Source organism: Euleptes europaea, chromosome 3 (genome assembly GCF_029931775.1).
Source record: "Euleptes europaea isolate rEulEur1 chromosome 3, rEulEur1.hap1, whole genome shotgun sequence".
In the NCBI taxonomy this organism is placed as follows: Eukaryota; Metazoa; Chordata; class Lepidosauria; order Squamata; family Sphaerodactylidae; genus Euleptes; species Euleptes europaea.
This window is the reverse complement of record NC_079314.1, coordinates 81,792,855-81,818,615: the sequence shown is the minus strand read 5'-3', so window position 1 is coordinate 81,818,615 and position 25,761 is coordinate 81,792,855. Positions and strand designations below refer to the sequence as shown.

The 25,761-nt window shown below is 43.0% G+C and overlaps 1 protein-coding gene across 1 annotated transcript in view; it reads left to right on the top strand.

Annotated features, from left to right (window-relative positions):
- The window catches only part of DCN (decorin), a 52,000-nt gene that overhangs the window by 22,665 nt on the left and 3,574 nt on the right, over window positions 1-25,761 (top strand). Inside the window, exons 3-6 of the mRNA XM_056847079.1 lie at window positions 7,781-7,893; window positions 18,477-18,690; window positions 19,480-19,593; window positions 22,738-22,831. Coding sequence (XP_056703057.1) covers window positions 7,781-7,893; window positions 18,477-18,690; window positions 19,480-19,593; window positions 22,738-22,831 — 535 coding nt within the window. The remainder of the gene's footprint in view (window positions 1-7,780; window positions 7,894-18,476; window positions 18,691-19,479; window positions 19,594-22,737; window positions 22,832-25,761) is intronic.

Genomic DNA, 25,761 nt, shown 5'->3' with positions numbered 1-25,761 from the left:
GCCGCTGCCAGTCAGAGTAGACAATACTGACTTGATGGACCAAGGGTCTGATTCAGTATAAGGCAGCTTCATGTGTTCATGTGTTCATGACCACACAGCCTCTTATGATTTGGGGAAGCAGGTTGGTTTTAAACTGTAAATCTCCCCCAGTTACAAGATATTCTTAGGATAGGAAGTGTAAAGGCTTTGGGTTCGCTGCCATGGGGTAAGTTTTGTGACGAACAAGTAGAACATGGAGATTACAAAGTAAGAGATGTACATAAGAACATAAGAAAGGCCCTGCTGGATCAGACCAAGGCCCATCAAGTCCAACAGTCTGTTCACACAGTGGCCAACCAGGTGCCTCTAGGAAGCCACAAACAAGACGAGTGCAGCAGCACCATCCTGCCTGTGTTCCACCGCACCCAAAATAATAGGCATGCTCCTCTGATACTAGAGAGAATAGGTATGCAGCATGACTAGTATCCAGTCTATCTAATAGCCATGAATACCCCTCTCCTCCATGAATATGTCCACTCCCCTGTTAAAGCCCTCCAAGCTGGCAGCCATCACCACATCCTGGGGCAGGGAGTTCCACAATTTAACTATGCGTTGTGTGAAAAAATACTTCCTTTCATCTGTTTTGAATCTCTCACCCTCCAGCTTTAGCAGATGACCCCGTGTTCTAGTATTATGGGAGAGGGAGAAAAACTTCTCCCTGTCCACTCTCTCCAAACCATGCATAATTTTATAGACCTCTATCATGTCTCCCCTCAGCCGCCTTCTTTCCAAGCTAAACAGCCCTAAGCTTCTTAATCACTCCCCATAGGACAGTTGCTCTAGTCCCCTAATCATTTTGGTTGCTCTTTTCTGCACCTTCTCAAGCTCTGTAATATCATTTTTTAGGTGTGGTGATCAGAACTGTACACAGTATTCCAAGTGTAGTCTCACCATAGATTTGTACAAGGGCAGTATGATATCAGCAGTTTTATTCTCTGTTCCTCGTCTAATTATGGCCAGCATGGAATTTGCCTTTTTTACAGCAGCCGCACACTGGGTTGACATCTTCATTGAGCTATCCACTACCACCCCAAGATCCCTTTCTTGGTCTGTCGCTGCCAGCACAGATTCCATTAGTGTATACGTGAAGTTTGGATTTTTTGCTCCAATATGCATCACTTTACACTTACTCACATTGAATCTCATTTGCCATTTTAATGCCCATTCTTCCAGTATGCAGAGATCCTTCTGGAGCTCTTCACAGTCCGATTTTGTTTTAACCACCCTAAATAATTTGGTGTCATCTGCAAACTTGGCTACATCACTGTTTAACCCCAACTCCAGGTCATTGATGAACAGGTTGAAAAGCACCGGTCCCAACACAGATCCATGAGGCACTCCACTGCTCACATCCCGCCATTGTGAGAACTGACCGTTGATTCCTACTCTCTGTATTTAAATAACAAAGATTTATTTATTTACAGGCTGGTTTTAAAAGAACAGATCAGCAGCACAGGTCTCCAGATAGTCAAAGGAGAAACCTGATTGTGACATATAGGCTTACACAAGTTATGGCTTCAAAGTGTGGTTTGAACTCCCTTTTAGGGTTGTGCAAAAAAAAAAATCAGTAAATTTTGGGTTCAGGTTCATTGGGCCCAATTTCCCCCCCAGTAAACCTGGAATAAGCTGAATACCCATACCGTTAAATTTAGGTATTCAGTTTATTTCTGGGTTTACCAAAAAATTCGGGCCCATTATAGTCGGGGATTTTTTTGAAGCTCCTATGCAAGCATTTGTGAAGGTAGAGTTCCCAAATTTGCAGCATGGCTGCAAGGGACACCCCTTAGACAGCCACCAAAGTATGGTGAAATTTGGGACAGGGGGACCAATTTAATGGGCCTGCAAAGGGGTCACCCCTATCCTCCAGGCATTTGCGAGCCAAACTGTTCATCGGTTTTCAGGTTCAGAAGTTCAGCATTGCCGAGGACAGGCAGAAAAAGCTGATTGACAGGCTGGCACTTCAAACTCTGGGGGCTCCCTTCGTATCTGGGGTGCATAGCATGAATGCCATGCAAATTAGCTTCCAAACTGAGGGGGAAAGCTTAAATGCAAGAAAAATAAGGCACAGAAAACATTTCTTTTGGTGGCAAATGACATCCTGTGAACAGTCCTTTATTATGGTAATCCAAAAATCTGATTTCAAGAGATGGTCATGGTGCGGGGAAATGAAGCCTCTACATGGGGCGACTTTCAGTTTGAGAGCAGGTTTTCAGGGGGGGGGTTGATATCGGAGCCAGCCGAAGTCATGACCAAGACAGCTCTTGTGAAGGAGGTTGCTCATCAGTGCTTTTTAGCAGTGTTCTTCAAAAGCCCAATAAGTAATTGTAGAAGCTGGCGTTTTTTAGTCCAGATGGGACTGGGTGAGCCCCATTAGGGCTGTCAAAAAATTTTTTTTGGTACAGTTCGGATTCGGCCGAATTTGGCCCTTGTGGGTTCGGTACGTGCCGAAGTCCGAACTCCCCCACTTCGGATCCGTTCAATTCGGCGGGAATTCAAAGTTCGGAAACAAGTTCGGCCGAATAAAAACACAACCGCGCCTTTCCGCGGCTCTGGGGGGCATTTTTGGGCTTAGAGGTCCCAAACTTTTGGCAGAGCTTCAAAGGACGTTTATTGAAAGACTCCCCAAGTTTTGTAAAGATTGGGTCAGGGGGGGCTGAGATATGGGCCCTGAAAGGGGTGCCCCCCACCCTTAATGTGCATCTCTCAGCAGAGCTTGCTGCCCACGCACAAAGCTCCCAGCCCCGACAACAGCGGAGAAATTAGCAAAACAACTGCAAACACAACCTTGTTAAACAACACCTTTGCAACACACAACTGAAACTTCCCCCCTCAAACCAGGGAGCGAGAGACTCGAGGGGGAACACACACCCCAGGCAGAACCAACGAAAGCCCCCTTTGGCTTCCCCCCCACCCACAGAAACTGCTCCCTCCCCACACACACACAGACTCTGCTTTCCCCCCCACACACACACATACACAGGAGAAAAATTATAGATTAAAGCCCCCAAAGGGGTCTTACTGTGGCTGTCTTCTGTTCCATCAAGAGGGGCTGTAATCCAAGATGATTCCAATTAGGCACGGAACGTTTTGCTCTAGAGAGGAGATGCTCACAGGATTGGCTGCTCCATTCATCCCAATAGGGAAAAGGGGAAAGGGGAAAGCCCATATCTCGGGACCCCCTGACCCAATGTTCACAAAACTTGGGGGGTATCTTAAGAACACTGGTCTGAAACTCCGCTCAAAGTTTGGGATCTGCACCCCCAAAAATGCACCCCCTGCAGCCATGGAAAGAGAAAAGGGGGGAGGCGATATTTCTGCCCCCACTGAACCCATCTTTACAAAACTTGGGTAGTATCTTAAGAATAATTCACTGAAGCTATGCTAAAAGTTTGGGGGCTATATCCCCAAAAAAGCGCCCCCTGCAGCCACATAAATGGAAAAAGGGGGGAGGGAAAAGGGGGAGAGCCCATATCTCGAGACCCCCTGACCCAATGTTTACAAAACTTGTGGGGTATCTTAAGAACACTGGTCTGAAACTCCGCTCAAAGTTTGGGATCTGTACCCCCAAAAATGCGCCCCCTGCAGCCATGGAAAGAAAAGGGGGGAGCCCATATCTCGGGACCCCCTGACCCAATGTTCACAAAACTTGGGGGGTATCTTAAGAACACTTGTCTGAAACTCTGCTCAAAGTTTGGGATCTGCACCCCCAAAAATGCACCCCCTGCAGCCATGGAAAGAAAAAAGGGGGGAGGCGATATTTCTGCCTTCACTGAACCCCATCTTTACAAAACTTGGGTAGTATCTTAAGAATAATTCACTGAAGCTATGCTAAAAGTTTGGGGGCTATATCCCCCAAAAAGCGCCCCCTGCAGCCACATAAATAGGAAAAGGGGGGAGGGAAAAGGGGGAGAGCCCATATCTCGAGACCCCCTGACCCAATGTTCACAAAACTTGGGGGTATCTTAAGAACACTGGTCTGAAACTCCGCTCAAAGTTTGGGATCTGTACCCCCAAAAATGCGCCCCCTGCAGCCATGGAAAGAAAAAGGGGGGAGCCCATATCTTGGGACCCCCTGAACCAATGTTTACAAAACTTGGGGGGTACCTTAAGAAGGTTCATCTGAAGTTCTAGTGAAAGTTTTGTGTCTGTTCCCCAAAAAATGCGCCCCCTGCAGCCACAGAAAGGAGCAAATGTGCACAAGCACCCCCCCCACACACACACGAGGATTTCGCTCTCTCTCTCTCTCTCCCTGGCCGGGCCGCACATCAGCTGATTCCTCCAGTACTCAATCCTGACTGATTGGCCAGAAGAAGACCCAGCTTGCCCACCGATTGGCCGGGGGAGGAGAATGCTGCTTACTGACGGTTATGCTGCTTACTGACGGCCGAATTTGCTGAATTTATTCGCGAACTCCCGAACTCGCTGAATTCGGCCCCCCCCCCCCCGGTTGCCCACCAGTTTTGAGTTCGGATCCGTCCGAACAGAAAAGCACCGAATCAGGGGAAATTCGGTTGATTTTCAGTTCGGGCCGAACCGAATTGACAGCCCTAAGCCCCATCTTTTAAAGTGCAGATCAGCCCACTGCCTGGATGGTCAGATCAAGTTGGCTCTGATTACATGACCCCTACCTCAGAAGGGCCCCTATGAGGCCCTAAAAAAACCAGTCAAAAAAAGATAGAAAAATGGGGGGAAACACAGAGCTGTGCCTCTGAGCAAAGGCAAATAGCTGAACATGGAAAAGCTGAATATTTATTTATTTATTTATTCGGCTTTTTCAGGAATCGCCTATTCGGCATCGGGGAGACCCCCAAATTTTGGCGTTTGGTAACCAAAATCCGAAAATTACCAAAACGGCTAATTTCGGGTTTATTTTCATTTTGGGTTTATCAATATGCACAACCCTATTCTCTTTAATGCTTGCAGTTACAAACAGGCTTTCACTGAGTAGCCACTAGGTTGGATTCTTTCACAGACACAGAATTCCACCCATACCAGCCCTTTCCCAAGAGTCACACTAAATAGTACAAGGTCTGCTCATCACCAGAGACAAGCCTAACAACCAGGTACTCTATTCTTTCCCAGAGGCAGAGTTAAACCACTCTCCCATGTTACCTTCAAACTATCTGCTCTTTTGCTGAGGCAGACACACAACTATCACCACACTCTCATTGAGGCAGATCAGAGGCAGATCTGAACTCTTGCTGAGCTTCCCTCCAACATCCCATCCCTCCTCTGAAAAGTGATTGGATGCTGGAGCAGCAATCCCACTGGGCAGAACAGCCTCTTGTCTGTCACAGGAGTCTTCTAGAAAATCAGTCACTTCCATATGGCTTCCTGTTGCTCAGATTACTAGTGGTGATATATTGGATGGGAAAGTATAGAGATAAGGACAGGACATAAATACAGAGGCAACCAGCTGTCACCTAGTATTAGACAGACAATAGAGAGGCATAACTCCACACTGCCTCATGTATAAAAATGGAGGCTCAGGCTCAGCTTCTGTCCACAGGCTCAGCTTCTGTCCACATGCAGGAGGCAGGATTCCCCAGTACACCACAGCTCATCACATCCAGGATTTGACGTTCATCCAGTCTACAGGCTGCAAGGCATAGGCTAAGAGTCATGGGAGCCCGTTGGCATGCTCCTCAGCCTTCGTTCCTGTTTAAATAGTGGAAGAGCCAAGAATTTCAGTGAATCAACAGGTTGTGCTATCTTATCAGTTTTTTTTACTGATAGGTTAATAAAGTAGGAAGACATTGGGCATCAGGATGGAACTGTGTATCGCTTTACTGACACATGTATTCACAACCCAACTGCTACATATCCTTTGCAAAGGAAGGCACAATAAAGAGATCAGAAATAGCAGTCAGGAGTTATAAGCTTATTATCTTTCTTTCTTGCCATATTTTCCTCTTTAACTTCCCACCAATATTACAGCTGTTTTGTCTGACCGCTTAGACATCAAGGCAAACACCTGGTAATATACCAGATGTACAAAACAACAGTTTGTTCATAAACCCAGCTGATCTGCTGCTTTTATTCTTTCCTACTTTCAAGCCAAGCTCCTGGATGCAATCCCAAGGGCCCTTGCATGCCCAGCTTCTGGCAAAGTATCATTATATATGCTGCAACCACCTTGGTCAGCCACAATAAATGTGGTGGGGAAACAGACAGGAGCCCTATGGCAAGACAAGCCCAGTTCAGGGATCATTAGGATGCTCTCATCATGATAGGCAGCATCTGAATGTACAATCCAACTCTGGGTCCCGTTTCTTGGTCACGTTAGAATGTGATAGAACACTATGCAATTATTCTTGTATGTGGAGCTACTGAAACAAATAGAGCACACATTCTTATCATTCAAGTACACTTTAAATGGATATTTTAAAATTCATGACATGCATTTTCTTTATTAATTGTGTGTAACCAGATTTCCAGATCCTGTTGAACTCAGAAAGAACATACTCTATTGGTATGCAAGATGTTTTGATTAGAAAGATTTATAGCACAAAGCAAACTTAGGTGAAGCTAGCTGGCATTATTTAACTCTAAATAGTTTTATTCCCATTGCTTCATCTGAACTATCTGAGAATTGTCATACACATGTGTTTTTTTTAATTTAAACTGTCTTATGTTCTACAGTAAAGCAGAGATTTGTTCTTCATTGTGAACCCCCTCCCACAGGATATAATTATAGTTTCAAAATGAAGAGGTTAGAATTTACTTATGTACTTTCATTAGAAGAGTTGTTTTTACAGATCCAATAATCTGGACATTTTAGTTGGGAATATATATGAGAACCCTGACAGATGAAAAAGTCTAAATTTTAAGTTCATGCTAGATGCTTGCTTTAATTATACTTGGATATTTTACTCATTACACTCAGTGATAATTTAGCTGTTTACTGTAGTGGGAGAAGGATAAATCACAAGGGGCACATTCTTTCTCTAACTACTCTGATTATATACAATTTGCTCTCTTCAGAAATGTATCAAGAAACTGAATCCAAACATAGGCCTTCTTAAAGCACTCCTTATTGGCTGAAGTTAAGAGAAAGCATTTGGAAAGTTTCCAACACTAGGTCCTTGAACATCATCTAGAATTACAGTGTAGAGTCTGACCATAATTAGAACATACAGATATAGATTAGTGCATTTAAATCTTGATTTGACATCATGTACACTTGTTCAAAAAGGAGGAGAAGAGAAACCTGAGGGACATGTGACTGATCTAAGCAAAGGAATAGGAGGAAATACAAGTTTTAATATAATTCTTGAAAGGGAGAAATGCTTTTGTGGCTAATATAACACATTGGTGGGAATGTTGCAAAAGCAGAGAACCTTAAATGGGTTCCTAAAATTTAGTTCAATTAATAGAGAACAGGACTATTATTGATCAGATATATTAGATAAAAATAAGCTTTCATGCTATTTTTATGTGATGGTACACCCTTTAGAAAAATACGGAAAGCTCTTGACTGGGGGGGGGCTGTAGCTCAATGGCCGAGCATCTGCTTTGCAAGCAGAAGGTCACAGGTTCAATTTTCAGTATCAATTAAAAGGATCAGGTATTAGTTAATGTGAGACCCTGGAGACCCTGAAAAGCTACTGCCTGCCAGAGTAGACACTAACGGACTTTGATAGACCCATTGGTTTGACTCAGTATAAGACAGCTTCATGTGTTCTTTCAGATATTTTTATTTTTTAATGAGAAATTGTTTATCTTTGTCTCATAATTACAGGCCTGGACCAAGTTCCAAAGGATCTTCCCTCAGATACTACTCTTCTGGACTTGCAGAACAATAAAATCACTGAAATCAGGGATGGGGATTTCAAGAATTTGAAAGACCTTCATGTAAGTTTTAACAAATATCTATTCAGCGTTATCTTTATGAGTCCTAGCTGATTAATCCTAGTGTGTGTTAAAAAAACAGATTTGTTTTTGATAGCTTTTTAAATAGGAATCAGAATGTACATCTGAAGAAAAATGTTAGAAACAAGGCTGCTAGCATTCTGTTATGGAATAATAATAATAATAATAATAATAATAATAATAATAATAATGTGCTAGAAAATAATTAAGGCCAGTTCTGATTTTGTTATTAAAATGTGTGTGTGGTATAAAGTGCCGTCAAGTCATAGCCGACATATGGCGAACCCTTTTGGGGTTTTCATGGCAAGAGACTAACAGAGGTGGTTTGCCAGGGCCTTCCTCTCTACAGCAACCCTGGTATTCCTTGGTGGTCTCCCATCCAAATACTAACCACGGCTGACCCTGCTTAGCTTCTGAGATCTGACAAGATCAGGCTAGCCTGGGACATAGCCCTACTTAAATTACATGGTATCACGTCAATACGCCCAGCATACTCAAGTGACAGAGCCAGTAGCCTAACAGACTGATAGTGATAGACTGTGTCAGAGCACATGGTCATCTGTTGTCTCACTATACTATCCTAAACAGAGTTACACCCTTCTAAGTCCGTTGACTTCAGTGGACTTAGGTGAAACTCTGTTTAGGATTGCAATGTGAGACAGATGACCATGTGCTATGATAAAACATGAACCAGATGAGGGGGCAGATACCAAGATTACACTTTGCAACTCCATTAGGGAGTGTTAAGCCAACTGTGGCTCAAAGACCTGTTGATATGAACATGACATGGATCTGAGGCATTAAGTGGCAGTCTGACAGCCCTAATGCATGATCTGAGTTGGTCACATGATGTAATGCATGATCTGAGCCCCTCCCCTTATATTCAAGATTATGTGAGTGGCGTGGGTGGGTGTGTTGTAGTGTATTGGCCTTCCTGGAGTGCCATACTAGGAAGTGCTGAAATTCAACCGAGAGCAGTTTCACTTCCAGTTTGGTTTGGCTCTTGCTAGCAGCAGCACAGCCCAAGGTTCCTTCCTGTAGTACCTTTGTGGTTACAATAATTAGTGGCTGGTTTTGTACCTTTTTGTGGCCTCCTCTTCATGTTGCCTAACAATATATTTGAGTCCTCTAAAATCACACTCTGGGGGCAACATCAAAATCAAGAGCTGCTCAGTCGCCTCTATTCCCATTCCATCCGACTTATTCAAAATTCCTATTCTGTCTTGTGAGTCCAGCCCTAGATCCAAGCAATCAGAGGTCAATGGCTGTTGAACAGGATATCTGGCAAGGGAGACAGAACCACAGTCAACTATGGCAGCTCTGTTCCCACCTCTGAGCACTGGGGCAGCTTCTTGGAAGTGATGAAAGGGGGATTTAATAATGTGATAGATGAGCATGTAATTTTTTGGTTCATTTTAAGGCGAAGGTCAAGTAGGCAGAAGTCTGGGGGGTTTCTATCTAACTCACAGGTGAAAAACTGCTTCATCCATAATCATTTTTTTCCAGGATCCACTTTGGAAGGCTGCTAGCTTGCACATACATAGCTGGTACATTCGGTCAGTTATACTACATGGTTGACTTGTGATTCATAGTCCCCTTTGTATGTTTAAATGTTTGTAGCCTATGGTAATATTGACTGCTGTGGTCGAAGAATTTCTGCATGCCTTTCATTTTCTACTTCTGACAGAGAACAATTCCCACTAGGGTTGTATGTCCTACTCTGTGCAAAATCTGTTTCCAATTATTTATTGCAAAAGCTTCAAAGCGAGGGGTGGGGGCAGAAGAGCATGTTCTTCCAGACTATCCTACTGGCTTGATAAAGTTTACATCATTTAAGAATAGAAAACTATTCTTGTGGTGAGATATAAACTGCAAATTGTATTCATTCATTCAAATTACTGTTCTACTGTCTTAACCAAATCATGGCATTAGAAGCAGATTCTGTGCCTGAATCTTCTTATTAAAGCACCCACTGTTTCTGTGTGGCTGCCAGCCTATGGGAGGTAAGCATAATGTGTATAGTCATCTGTGGCAAACTATTACTCCTGCTTATACTGTGAGATTTAGAAAACTGATATTTTGCACAGAAAATTCCCAGCAAATGTGTGAATTCTATACATGCCTAGGAAATATGATTGATCTGTGTTTCCTAGATGAGTGCACTTGAGTATTTAGTCAACATGTGCACCTGAATCTTACTGCAATAGAGGCTTCTTGTGAGCATATATAGTTGAACTGTTTCATCAGAAATATACATCTCAGGCCCAGGAACCTCCATGACCTCTGTTGCAGGCTGTGTTGTGGACCATACATGAGTCACCCTGATGGGGTAGAAGCATCACAAAAGGTTCTATAGAGACAGACCATAGGTTTTCAGCATTGATGTTAGTTGATTATGGTATTGGCCCACATCTTTATGGATTCTGCATAGACCAGTGCAGTGCTGGGATGACCCACATATTATCTCAGTGATTCTTACAGCCCATTCCTGAGGTGCGCCTGCGGGCATGCCCAAAGCACTTAGGAGGCCAACGAAGGCCTCCACTGGCACAGGGGCCCACAACGCCAGTGCCCGGAAGGTGCACGCCGGCGTGTGTGGCCTCAGTGCTGGCGTGCAGGCCCGGACGCTGGTCCCCGGCTACCACCGTGGCAGTGCTGGACCCGGCTGCCGCCACAGCCTCCCGCTGGCCTCTGGCCGCCAGCACAGGCCGCGGTGGTGAGCTGGGAGGCGTTCTGGCACACCGGGAGGCGTTCCCAGGGCGTTCCGACGCCAGCTGGGGTGGGGGTGGGGCTGACGTTACTTGGCCTCCTGAGCCATTTCAACTCAGGAATGTCCCCCTTTTTGTTGATAAGATACACCAGCTTTTTGCTGGTGTATCTCCCGTGCAACCCTATGAGGATTGCACGGATTTTTTTGGCTGGGTAGAGGTAGGAGGCAGCGCCGCTGGGTTGCCTCCTAAGCCCAGAGCAGGCATTCCTCTCAGGAATGCGCTATTAGTCTTTAATCTAGTACAGCCCATCAAGGACATAACATTTTCAGTGAATGTCCCCTAAGCCACAAGTGTTTTTTTAAGGATATCAAAAGTAACAGCACTATAGACAAAGCTACTATATTAATAGGTATATTTCTGTTACATACATATTATAAGCAGATCTCAGGCTTGGGTTCAATGACACCTCTGGGCCTGATGGCCATTAGCCAATTTCTTAATGTTTGGTTTGATTCCTATTTGCTGCATGCTACTTTAAGAGCTTGGGCCAAGAAAGCTAGGCTGTTATCCTCAAGGTGAGGCAAGCAGTATAAAACAACTCCCTTTCACTGGCTGACAGAAACCATAGCAAGTAGTGAGAAATAGTTGCTAGTGTGGTGAAATGACACTTCACCCCAGGTATCTGGGTAAAAGTTACAACACTGCAAGGTGAATGTTCAGTCTACACTCTTTGGATGCTCAGAGACTAAAACTGGCTTTACAATTAGACAAAAGGTTGTAGAACAGTTTTTCTATATAGGTTCCGGACTATAAAGGCCTGGGGCCTGTTTTAAATCTCTCCTCACTTGTATTCAATTCCCATAGCTATAACAACATGTGATGTTAGGACAAAAGCTATGCTTATACAATTCTTTTAATTTAACATGGTATATTTAGATGTTTCTCCATAATATGAATATTCATTATAGTACAGGTACTTATTATAGATGAACTTGCCACAGCTGCACTGATTAAGGCAACTTGGACTTAAATCTAGGGTTGCCAGATCCCCCTTCTCCATCGGTGGGAGGTTTTAGGGGGCAGGGCTGAAGCAGCTGTGACGATGCGGCACTTCTGGGGGTAAACCCAGAAGTGATGTAATTGTGTTGCGCGCGGCTATACACGCGCGATCACCACTCCAGAGCAGCCGGGTGGATTGCCCGCCAAAACCATCCACCTGGCAACCCTACTTAAATCCCACCAAAAATTACCACTCAGAAGCATTTCCATCAGCGGAGCATGATTGTCTCATCACCCCCCTCCAACTGCAACCCCCAAATCCACCAAATGCTGTTCTTTGGAGGGGGGTAGTGAACCCCCCAGGAACAGCATGAGTGGGGAGTCAGAAGTCAGAAGTCTGATGTAGGAAGGCAGAATCAGTTATTTCCATCACTGGCAATGTTAGGCAGGATCCAATTCCTTTTCTCTCACTGAACAGGCATTGTGATTGCGTGTCCTGCTATTTCTTGAATGCTTATATATATGGAGATGTTGGAAAGAAGTTGTGGCTACTAACATCTTGTCCTGATCTTAGGTAGCAGTAAAGTCTTACAGAATGAGATGGTTCTGTCTCCTTGCCAAGGCAGGATACTATCTAAGGTCTAAAACGCCTGGTCACTTAGCCCAGTTCCATCCCCGTTCCACCCAGGATCAAATGAACCCACATTACCTGGAATGAGCAGGGACGAAACTATGTGCAAATGGATCCACGTAAACAGAAAATGCGGGTTCCTGCTGAGTAAGCCCTCCCCCCCCCCACAGCAGCTCCTGGTGATTGGTCCTTTCGAATTGACTAATGGAGGCTTCCCCCCATCCCCACTTGTAATTTTAAAAGCATTTTAAGAATTAAAAACAAAAAACAAAAAATGGAGCTACCTGAAAGAAGGGGAGGGGGAATCCAAGCCTCGTTTTAAAAAAGACTTTCTTTTTCTCAGAAAAAGCTCCCAAGTAGCAGCAGGCAGGAAGCATTTGAATTCCTGCCTCTTTACAAACTGCCTCGTGATTGGCTGTGAGTGATGCCAATCATCTGTGTTTCCCCTATTTCTGTTTCTCCCAGAAGAGGAATGGGAAAAGGTGGGTTCATTTCGCTTCGATACAGGGCTGAAAGAAGAGTAAATAAGGTACGGTCCGTTTGCGAAGATTTGAAACTGGGAGGGAACTGGGCTGGAACGGGGCTGTAACTGGACTAACTGACCATGCGTTTTAGACCTAAGCTAAAAGGCCATCTACAGATTCTTTGTGAATGTTGTTGAAAATATTGTACATTTGTTAGGTACTTTTCAGACATGAAACAGATCTAAAAATATATGGTAATGTTTGCACATACATTTGAAATAGTAATCATGTCAGAACTCAAGAAGACTCACAGTGCATTCCTGAGTGGAATGCCTGCACCACTGTTTGGAGGCAGCACGGTGGCCCGGCCAAAACCTCCTTGTGGCACCAAAAATCCATGCAACCCACATAGGGTTGCACGGGAGATACCCGACCTAAAAGGCGGCATATCTCAGCCTGAAAAAAGGGGGCCTTCTCTAGCCGTAATGGCTTAGGAGGCCACCTAACGGTGGCCCCTCCCCAGACCAGCACTGTGACATCCTGGGAATGCCTCCTGGGATGCTGGGATGCCCTGAAAATGCCTCCCGGGATGCCAATGATGCCTTTGCTGGCGTCCAGATGCTGGCAGAAGGCTCTGTCGGCATCCGGGCCTGGTGCTGCCATGGCAGCAGCCGGCAACAGGTGTCCGGGCCTGCACGCTGGCACTGGGGCCACAAACGTTGGTGTACGTTGCCTGAATGTTGGCACTGTGGGCCCTTGCACTGGCACAAGCCCGGATGCTGGCCTCCTGAGGCCTTTCATCCTGGCCACCCGTGTGGCTCAGGAATGTACTGTCAGACACTTAAGAGTACAAGACTCAGTCCAGCATGGCAGTTCATCTGAACTAGAGATTCCAACTCACACACGGAAAACTCCATAATTATTTTACCATTCAGTATTATTACACAAATATACTATTTCAAATGAAGCATTGCAAGAATGTACAAAAATACTGTCTCCAGAAATAGAGATATACAGTATGCTGATGACATAATAATATTAATTACCTGAAGTGATAAGTGCAAAACTTCAGTCTAATTGGCCAAGATCTTTTGTAATGCAATGTGGAAAGAATAAACGGCCTTGTTTTTGGAACAAGGTTGGACATATTGGTTGGTGGGAGAAATCAATGTTTGGATTGCTCTTTACCCAAATGAAAGTACCCAAACAACAGAGATTAGTAACTTGCCAGCAGTTCTCCAGGATGATACTGAGTGAGATGGATTTGGGGATAATTCTTGCTTCCTCCATTTCCATGTCATAAATTCATGAATCTGAATTGTAGGGAGTCAGAGTCTTGCAAGATTAGTATTGTCTACTCTCGGCTGGCAATGGCTCTTAATGGTCTCAGGTACAGGCCATTCATTTCACCTACAAAGTGATCCTTTTCACCGAAGATATCAAGACTTGAACCTGTGACCATCTGCATACAAGGAAGATGCAAATGCTCTACCATGGAGTTATGCCCCTCCCATGTAACTTAAAATCACCCACTTAAAATGTGTGCTAGGAGTGGGGCATATTTTAAATTAATCAAAGTTGCATTTATCCTGAATGTAAGAGTTAACCTGAAAAAAGAGGTGGGGGATGACTATTCAAGTACCCTACCACTTCCAGATTGTATAGTTGTCTAGCAACCATATACCCTACAAATCGGGTTGCCAACCTCCAGGTACTAGCTGGAGATCTCCTGCTATTACAACTGATCTCCAGCTGCTAAAGATCAGTTCACCTGGAGAAAATAGCAGCTTTGGCAATTGGACTCTATAGCGTTGAAGTCCCTCCCCTCCCCAAACTCTGCCCCAAAAACCTCCCACCAGTGGCAAAGAGGGACCTGGCAACCCTACCTACAAAGTAGGCTTTGGAATTCACAGTAATTGGGAAATGGAAGTGTAGGGATTGTGTGTGTGGTGGAGTGGGGATGTAAAACATATGGAGGAGAACAATACTAGCAACCATATTAGTAATTGTCAGGGATGGGAACTACAACTGACTGACCATTGGTTTGTTTCCGTGGCAGTTCTTGTAGTTCTGATTTGGGAGCGTGAAACATACACTAGTGGTTTCTAAATCAACTGTAAATGTTTTTGAGGCAGGCTTCTTGCTGGTGCTGAACTATGTATGACCTCGTCCTCTCACAAATCCGGTCACTGCTGGCTAGCATGCAAAATTGAAACCATCCACATCAATCCTATACACAGAGGAGCCATCTGCAAAGCATACCTCTTGTTTTACTGATGATGAACAGGAAATCAAATGCGCTGGGGAGAAAACACACAACACATTTAGTTGCTCAAAATAATAGCTTCTTCTTTTTGCTTCTCCTTCAAGCTTTCCCTCCAGAAATGGCTGTCACTGCAGCTGTTTATGGTTTTTTTTCTTAAATGATATTTTTCCTCTTGCCAATTTTAAAGATAGTCAGCAGAAGTTTAATTATAAAAGGATTTAGAATGGTTAGATATCAAAACATAGAGATATGAGACATCTGGCTTTTTCCATCCTTGCAAATAAGATGATGCATTCAGTGACCAAAAATGCTCTACAGCTGTGCTCTACTAGTCAAAATAATAAATAAAAGTTTGAGTCATTAATAATTACAGTTTCCCAAGCATCTTGAAGCACTTTTCAAACATAAGTGCATTTAATCTCAACAGGAGGATGCAGGTAGACAGGAAGAAAGGGCTACGTTTCATATAATACAGTGAGTTCATGTAACATCTTCTGTGCACCATTGGCTAAGGAGATGAGAGCTTGGATCAAGCCCTAAACAGTCATGAACTCACTGGTGGCAACAGAAAAGTTATAGTCTTTTCTGCCTCAGTCCTCCCGGCCTCAAGTCACATTAATAACATCTGTATTGTATTTGTGTTAAAGCAGCATCTGGAACAGCATATGCTCCAGGAAAGGGCAGCAGGGATAGAAAGAAATGAAAATTAATCTCCCTGTGGTCTAAGAACACAAGATTAACCCTGCTGGATCAGACCCATTGTCCTTCTACTCCAGCTGTCTAACACAGTGACCGAACCAGGTGCTCTGGGGAATCAGCAAATGGGTTACAAAGGCCAGGGCCTTCCCCCTAGGGCCTCCTAGCACTGGCATTCAGAATTTTCTACCTCTGAATATTATTTTGTTTGTTTGTTCGGAAAATTTCAATGCTACCACTCCAGGGAACCAGCCCATGATGGATATGAAGGTTACCTTTGATCACCATGGCTAGTATCTGATAATGGACCAGTCTTCCATGAATCTAATTACCTCTGAAAAATATAATGTTCATTGCCATCACTACATCTACTGGCAGTGAATTCCACAATGTCATTATCTGTTGAGTAAAGACCCTTTCTACATGTGTACCTAAAAGTAACTTGGAAGAGCATCCCATTTGGTTATGGCCACTAATGTAGATATTCTATTTATTCATATGTTTATTAATTTACTTAATTTATAGTCCACCTTTCTCATGGAGACTCTAAGCAGATTACACAATGTAAGTAAATACAATAAATATGGCTAATAAGCAATGTAGTGGGACTATGATTATCAGAATCTGAACAAGCATTCTAAAAGTCCCCAGAGCGTTCTAGAAACCATAGGAACCATGAGTCTCTATGGGTGGACCATTTTAATTACATACCCTCCTCCTGAGTGTTGGAGCCTCATTCATCCTTGCCTTGAGTTGGCAGTGGTCATACCATGGTATAGGCCAAACCTGGCACAGAAGGAAAACACATTCATTTTAGAAGGGATAAAAAGGAATTCTCTATCCTTTTGCAGTGGGATTTGGAACGTTGTCCCCAATTCCTTCTTCCCAAGGGGCAGATTCACACGTTCTTTTTCTTCCTGCCAAGTCACCTCTAAATGTACATGTGAAAAGTGCTGTGCTTGGTGCCAAGCCTCATCCCTCAGTCTGGTTAGATCCTCAGCCACTATTGAATACCAGAACATGCAACCAAAGTTCCCACCAAGAAGCTCCTGCCCCTTTCAGGAGTTTGTCTTAATTTTGAGAACAACTCAACTACCTTTGTGGATGAAAAGAAGAGGGACTGAGAATAAATTTCATTTGTGGAGGGAAAGGCGGGAGTATGGTTTGTGGGTTTAAGGCCTGATACTGAGAAGAGATTCCTAGGATGAGCCCTTGTATAAGATATCGTTGTGGAAATGGGCAAAGCTTGAGGGTGGCAGAGAGGGAAAGGATAGTGTCTTGGGGGAGAAAGCTGTTTGAAAAGGCTGGTGGGAAGTCAGGAAGAGACAATATTTTGGTAGACAGTGGCTCATGTCTGTATGGAAGACATATCATGTGCCCCAAACACTATAAGAAGAGATTTCAGGGTTTGTTGGTGGTTTGGGATAGGATTACCCCCCACACACACACACACACACAGTTTTACACACACAAAAACCTGTGAGAATGAGTGATTTGAATTTCTTTGTTTTTGGAGTACCTGAAAGACATTTAAAAAATTAATTCTGAATGCAAAATACATCCCAGTTGCTGTGTGATCTTTGTGGATTAGATTTAACAGATCCCGCCTCTCCCATCTATGCTGAATAAACTACACAAAACATTTTTCCTGCATGTGGGTGTTTAGTACTTGGAGAAAGCTTGTGTGTTGTCATGTATTAAGTATGGCATGAAAATTCATATTGTGAGTACACTGTTGTCCAATTAAAAAATGGCACTGGGTGTACACACAAAACTGACCTGTGTGGTGTGTATAGACAGTGTATCAGAATTTTGTGTCCTAATTGACCACCATATTGACATGCTAATATAGCACACATTATGGCTGAGGTCCCAACTGAAAAATGAAGCTGAAAATGAGAAATTCCAAGGGAATATATTAATGTGTGTGGGTTCACATACTTGTCTTTCTGGTATTCAACTTGGCCTGTGAGTCCATGTCAGATGGCAAAGACAGATAGACCTTCTCACCTATAAAAACTATGAATCAGCAGGACAAGATTTCTCGTACTCAGTCTTTGCCACGCTAGCACTATAGGTCACTGGTTTTCATGGGGTGGCTGTTGTTGAACAGTAGCAAGCAGCTGGGCTTGCAAATCAGGTGGCAGCAAGTTGCCCAGTGGTTGCTGCTGGACTTAGCCCTGATGAGTCCTCCCTCAAAGGCTAAGACACCCATGGACAGAGTCCTCCCTCCTGCCTTTTACTGTCAGAAACCAAGGCTTAAAGGCTGATAATACTGTTGTGGTGGCCTAGTGAAGGCCACTGAGAGCACTCATTTCTTAAAGCTACAGGTGCTGCTGCTTGTATTTTTTTGGCGTGTGTGTGTTAACCCCAGGTTTTGTTTTTTTTGTTTTTTTAAGATTTCAGAGTTTTTTGCAAACCAAGGACATTTTTCATGTTTGTAGGAAAAACTGCCTTATCCTGTCTGTTCATGGCTCCAATCACTGAATTTAAGTATCTACAGATATGGACATATTGAGAAGCAGATATGTTGACAAGTGAAGTAATTTTGGGAGTAAGGGATATCAGATTTTTATTGAACCTGGGATTTTTCTCAAGTTTGTATAAAGATCAGTCTTGTCTGTTCTTGGCTCCAGTCTCCAGATTTATGTATCCACAGATTTGATCATGTTGAGAATTAGATTTTTTGATGATACTGACGAACAAATATTCTGCTGAGTGCATGTATCTTCCCTATGATACCATATTTCTGAGTGACATTGACAAAATATTTTACTTTACTGTTTCCCATTTTGCAGGCATTGATCCTTGTTAATAACAAAATCAGCAAAATCAGTCCTAATGCTTTTGCTCCACTGAAGAAACTAGAAAGACTTTACCTTTCTAAGAACAACTTAAAGGAGCTTCCAGAAAACATGCCCAAAAGCTTGCAGGAGCTTCGAGCACACGAGAATGAAATCAACAAAATAAAGAAATCTGTCTTCAGTGGACTAAACAATGTGATTGTTGTAGGTATGCATCACAGGTTGTAAATAAAGTTTGTAAGAAGCTTGTGTTAAAATATAAACAGTCAGTTGAATATGATAAAGTTCAACGACCTACCTGGACAGATGATATAGCCCCTCTTAAAGGATGATGCAACAATAGATGGCTGCATGCACAAAACAGGAAGTAAGTGTAACTGGCAATATCTGTGTTGTGGTTCATGTAGGGGTCAGTAGGGTGCGAAACTACTGAAAAATGGGAAAAGGCAAGTACTTTCCCATACATGTTTTTTCTATGTGTCAGATGATGATCCCTTTTCCTCACTTCTTCTTATTCTTCTTGCTGATAACACTCAACATAGAAAAAGAGGGGGGCAGGAATAAAAAATCAAGGAGAGTAAGTAAATATAGAGTTCATAGTATTTCATTCCATTTCTCAAGTGTGCTCCAACTTCACATATTTTTCAGTGGAGAGTGTTTCACATAATACTGCAAACTAGGGGATACAATCAGGTAAATGTAAACTACCATGGATTTCTACAGTCTGTAGATTACTGATAGTGCAATCCTAAACAGATATCATTTCAAGGGATTTTAGAAGAATGTAACTCTTTTTCAGTAGCATCCTAAACCAGTTAAACCCAAGTCTATTGATAATCTTTCCAGAAATACTATACATTCTTTTTAACACAAAGCTAATATTTGCAAATATTTGCAAAGTACAGTGAAATTGATTGAATGCTGGAGAAATAATAATTTGTTAGTTTAACCAATGTCACTGCTATGGCTACACAGTTCACACAGTTTTTCTTTGTAGAACTAGGCACCAACCCGCTGAAGAGCTCAGGTATAGAAAATGGAGCTTTTCAGGGAATGAAGAAACTCTCCTACATCCGTATTTCAGATACCAACATAACAACTGTCCCTAAAGGTAAGAAAACTATTTGGAAGACTATGTGAAGCATCATAATCTACCAACTCTGCCAGATTAGGCTGCTGGTTCCCTACCTCTCTTGACCCAACCTAGTCACAGTGATCCATTTAATGGTCACCTCCAGGCAGTGGCGGACTGGCCATTGTGTTAGCTTGCCCGATGGCAAGTGGGCCCTGTGGGCCCCTGATGAAGTGGCCCCCCTTAAACATTAGACAATATGTTAAAAATAAAAATTAATAAAAATTAAATGATAGCCTTATAGTTGTGGGTGGGCCCCCTTTGTCTCCTGGCAACCAGTATTTTTAGACCCAGTCTGCCACTGCCTTCAGGCTAGACTACTGTAACTCGCTCTATGCAGGGCTGCTCTTAAGATTGCTCCGGAAGCATCAACTGGTCCAGAATGCAGTGGCACAGGTCCTTAGGGGGACCCCTTGGAACACACACATTCAACCAGTGCTTCACCAGCTGTGCTGGCTCCAGATTGAGCATTGGATCAGGTTTAAGGTTTTGGTATTGGCCTTCAAAACCCTAAATGGTCTGGGACCGTCAAACCTGCAGGACTGCCTCTTCCTATACACTACCCCCCCCCCAAAAAAAAGTTCTTTGCTCAGCTGGAGAAAATCTGTTGATGATCCCTGGCCCAAAAAGGATCTGGCTGTCCTTGTCCAGGGCCAGGGCTTTCTTGGCTCTGACCCCGGCCTGGTGGAACACTATGCCCAGTCAGATTCAGGACCTGTGGGATTTGAAACAGTTCCGCAGGGCCTGTAAAACTGACTGTTCCACCAGGCTTGGAACAGTTGAGGACAGTGACGGTTTTCCATCTGGCTGGCCTCCCTTTCTCCTCCTTTTCCTCCTTCTCCATCTACTATTCCCACTAATAGTATAGATTGTTTTACTGCTTTTGTTATTATGTTACTATTATTATATTGCTGCTAAGATAGTTATTGCGCATGGTTTTATTTTTGTATTTGATGGAATTCATGTACTGATTTTAGATTGTTTTATAAAAGGTTCTTGTAGGTTATCCGGGCTGTGTGACTGTGGTCTTGGTATTTTCTTTTCTGACGTTTTGCCAGCAGCTGTGGCAGGCATCTTCAGAGGAGTAACACTGAAGGACAGTGTCTCTCAGTGTTACTCCTCTGTGTTACTCCTCTGAAGATGCCTGCCACAGCTGCTGGCGAAACGTCAGGAAAGAAAATACCAAGACCACGGTCACACAGCCCGGATAACCTACAAGAACCAATGAACTCTGACCGTGAAAGCCTTCGACAATTTTATCTTTGTTCACAGTTGCTGTTAATACTTAAGCATGTTTGTATACGGTATGAATACACAATTTATATAGATCATACAGGATGAAGATGCAGGGACACAATGCAGAAATAACATTTTATAAAGCACTAGCTACATAAACCATCTAAGCCCCAAGGTTCTTCTATCACATTCTGGAATGACAAGAAATAGAACCCAAGATGTGGCTATACATATAGGAGCAGACTTGATTTTAATGGGGCCACCAAGGGAGCACCTAAAAAGGATTATCCTAAATCATACTAACAGGGTTTGCACTATAGTTAGGTTATAATGTTTTATGCTGTTTTGCACAGCATTTCTCAAGTGTCCTTGCACTACATAAGTCTTCCCAAGGAAACTGTCCCAACCATAATTACAAACATTGGCTTAATAAATATTGGCTTATATCCAATAAGAACTACAAGTAGAATGGAACTAAAGGAACAGGGCTTTCCTACCCCCCACCCCCGCCAATCCATAGATCACCATATTCCTGAAATGTAGTCCTCTTGGTTCAGGGGATCCCTAAAATAGTGGGCATAACAAGAAAATCTTCAGTAGGAGGGGAAATTGATGAAAATCGCTTCCCTTTCTCCACCTCCAAAAATGACCTTCTATGGGGAAAGCCATTAGATACCAATAAATAATGTTCATGTTTCATTATGAGCCCCCTGGGCTAGAAATGAATTTAAAGTGAACCAACCACTTTCTGTAATCTGGCTTTCTTCTTTCCTTCTTAGAGAAATTTGCTAAAATGTTTATCAATGCAAGACATATATCTTATTAGTAGACTGCCTGGTTTAGGTGCAGATACTCCTTACCTCAGAGTGAGACCTGGGAGATCCACCATCTGTTGGAGAGGACAGTAGTCTATATGGATGTATGGTCTCACTCGGTATAAGAAAGCATTAGATATCCATATGTGTTAATGTTGCTCCGTCATGCTGGAACCACCCCAAATGTGGGTACTAAATTACTTAGGAAGCAATCCTAAGCAGATCAACTCAAATGTAAGTCCTATTTTAGTCAATGGAGCTAACTTCCAAGAAAGTGTATCCTTGAGCCCGTACACATGGTTTCATTGTTGAGAATCCCACTTTGTCAAATAGCCTGCCTGGGGTGCTCAGGAAAGCCCCTAAACTTCTGTCATTCCACAAACTGTGTAAAACAGAATTGTTCAGGAGGGCATTTCTATAAAGGTAATAAGGCTGTGGTATAATGGAATGGAGGACATTTTTATAAGGCAAACAGGATTGCAGTTGATTCTACTGTTTATTGTATTATTTGGCTCTTACCGCTTTGTTTTCTGCTTTTGGGATTCTGGTTTCCACACTGTTTATGATATACATGTCTGATAATTTTCTTTTGCATTGTTTCTAACTTTTGTGATCCTAGTTCTGCCAGGTTGTTTGTTGGATGTCTTGTATTATTTGTTTGCATTGTCTTTCACTTCATAATCCACTCTGAGTCTTAGCAAGAAAGGCAGGCTATGTGAAAAAAGTAAATAAACAAAAATTTCAGTGTTATAAATGCACTAATGTACTATATTCTCAATGGAAAAGGCCACTGGGCCTATCCAAATCTTCTCATCCCAAGAGTGGTGAGTCTTGAAAGACACTGAGAGGATTTAATGGGTTAAATTTGTGCCCACACTATACCAAACGTTGCAATAGCACTGGCAGTTAAGGAGATGCATTGCTGACATTTATAACTGAGATAACATAAATCATCTGTACAGTTCTGCTAAGCCAAGATGTAAGCCTACTGCCAGTACAAAACATAATAATTAGGACCAGTGTTCCTTTATCATATGTGACAAAATGCTTTTGTTGCAATGTTTTATTGCAGGTCTTCCCCCATCACTGACAGAACTTCATCTTGATGGCAACAAAATCAGCAAGATTGATGCAGATAGTCTAAATGGACTTAACAATTTGGCTAAGTAATAATTGCTTTATATGACTTCCCAATATTATGTAAAACAAGTTCCTACTCTCCTTCCCATCCACCAGCCAACCCTCCTTTATCTCCCCGCTCTGTCTTCAGTTGTCCCTCCTTCCTTAACCCTGGCAACATCTCTCTGAATTATTCAAGAGGGCTTTTCTGCGCAGGTAATAGGGTTGCATGTAAAAAATGGTTCACAAACTTACTTGGATAAATGATTAGGGACTATGGTCTATACTGCTGACTAGGGTTGCACATAACACACCCTCCTCCATAGAGAGGCATTGTAAAGTTTGCAATGCTTCTCCATAGAGGGGGGGCAACCCCTTTGGGACCCCATAAAATTGAACCCCCTGACCCAATCTTCACTAAACATTGGGGTTCATGCAAGGAGAGTCCCTTGAAGCTACCCTGAAAATTTGGGAACTCTACTTCCAAAAACAGGAGCTTCGAAAAAATCCCCATAGACTAAAATGGCCTGAATTTTTTTCGGTAAACCCGGAAATAAATCCAAATACTCCTTTACCAGTATGAATATTCGGCTTATTTCAGGTTTACCAAAAAACACAAAATACAGGCCTAAAAAACCCGAACCTGAAATTTACCTGGTTGTTTTTTTTTTTTGCACAACCCTACTGCTGACTATAGGTTATTGTAAGTATGATCCTATTATGTAATCGTTGCAGTGTTTAATGTGTCATGTTAATAGTTATGCTATGCTTCAGTTCTTTTTGGTGGTTCTAGACTTCTAAAACCTAATGCATTGGGTTTTGAATGTTTTGTTGATTGTACTGACCCACTATGTGTAATCCGCCTTGAGTTGCTGTGGGAAAGGCAGACTATAACAACACAATCCTAAAGGGGGGTAGATCCGTGGCATCCAGGAGTGGTGGAGTCACACCGCCTCCGCAGCGGCTTCCCAGCCACCGAGGAGACAAAAAAGAGAGGTTTAAAAAATAAAAATACTAAAAAGGGGGGAAATGCCCCATTGAACAAAGCAAGGGTGTGCCACCCAAAAGGTGGCGCAGCCCTGCTGCAGCTCAAGAGGGCATTCCCAGGCTGAACAGGGTTAGGAAACTGCCCAAAGGAAGCTCCACCCCTGGGAACGCCCCACCACGCCAGCACTGGCTTTCCCTTCCAGAAGAGCCCTGCTGGCATGACTGCGCCACCATTATATTCCATGATAAGGTGGCACCTATGCTGGCATGGGTCATGCTGGCTCCTAAGAAGCTTCGCCCCCCATTCAGGAATGGGCTGCCCATAACATAAATAAATAAGTAAATAACATAAATAAATAAGGCAAAGTTGTGTGGTAGGGAATCCACAAGGACTTGTATAGGGCACTTCATTTCCCCCTATAACTTCCACTGCTTCCAGTTTCTATCCTCCTGGCAATCCCCATATCCTCACCTTTTCCTGACTCCTTCTCTCCTTTTCACCCACCCACCAACCTATATTTCATCTGACCCCCCCCATCTTCCGCTATATTTATTGTTTACATCATTTATAGGCTAATTTTCTTCACAATGGGGACCCAAAGGACCTTACATCATTCTCCTCTCCTCACATCAATCCTATGAGTATGTGTGACTGTTCCAGTGAGTATGTGTGACTGTTCCAGTGAGCTTCCATGGCAGGCTAGGGATTTCACCCTAGGTCTCTCAGATTCTGGTCTGAAACTCTTACACTACACTGGCTTTTGTGGAGTGGCTGCTGTTGAACACATAACAAGCAGCCAGGCCTGGGTGAGTCATGGCAGTTGGGTGTTAGCAAGTTGCCCTATGGTGGCTTCTGGGCTTGGCCCAGATGAGGCTTCCCTCAAATACCAAAACAGCTTTGGAAAGGGCCCTGTCACTGCCATTGCCTTTTACTGGCAGAAACAAAATGTGGCAATACTATTGTGGTTGCCTATCAAAGGCCATTAAGGATATTAGCATCTTGGGAATTTTAAACCCCTTATGTATTTAATTCTGCAAACCTGGAACATTTTTTAGGTTTGTAAAAAGATTTGTCATATCTGTTGGTGGCTCCAGTCTCTGAATTTAAGTATCCACAGATTTGGCCATGTTGAAAATTAGATATATTGATTGCTAGTCAAGAAATTCATCAACAACCAAATGTCAGTTTGGCAAGAAAAGTAGCAATATTGTATACCCTTCATTAATTTAAGAAAACAGTTTTTTTTTAAACGATATGAACTAGTTTTGAATAGTTTTTAGTCATGTATGTCAGGACTTGACAATTTCTCTTTGGACATAGGAGCCAGATCTAAAATTAAGGAACCCAGACTCATCAATACCAAATAAAATTTTATCTGTTACATTAAGCAAGTCTAGAGTTTTGTCTAGATTATATGCCATTTGCCTCAGTTTGGAAGCTAATTTGCATCCACATCATGCTCTGTCCCCCAGACTTTGAGGTGCCAGGCTGCCAATTGGTTCTTTTTGCCAGTCCTAGGCAATGCTGAACTTCTGAACCTAAAAACTGATGGACAGCTTGGCTTGTAAATGCCTGGAGGATGGGGGGGACCCCTTTGTGGGCCCATAAAATTGGACCCCTTGTCCCAGTATTCACCAAACATCTATGTCCATCTACAGAGAGTCCCTTGCAGCCATGTTGCAAATTTGGTGACTCTACCTCCAAAAATGCCCCCACAGGAGCTTCAAAAAAAAAATCCCCATAGACTATAATGGACTTGATTTTTTTCTGTAAACCCGGAAATAAAGTCAAAATACCCCTTTACCAGTATGGGTATTCGGCTTATTCCAGCTGTACTGAAAAAACTGAACCCAATTAACCCGCATCCGAAATTTACCAATTTTTTTTTTTTTTGCACGACCCTAGTTGTAAATAGTAGGGCCTTTAATGCAGCTGGACAAGATTGGAATGAACACACATATCCTGCCACCTCCATCTTCTCTCCTGTCT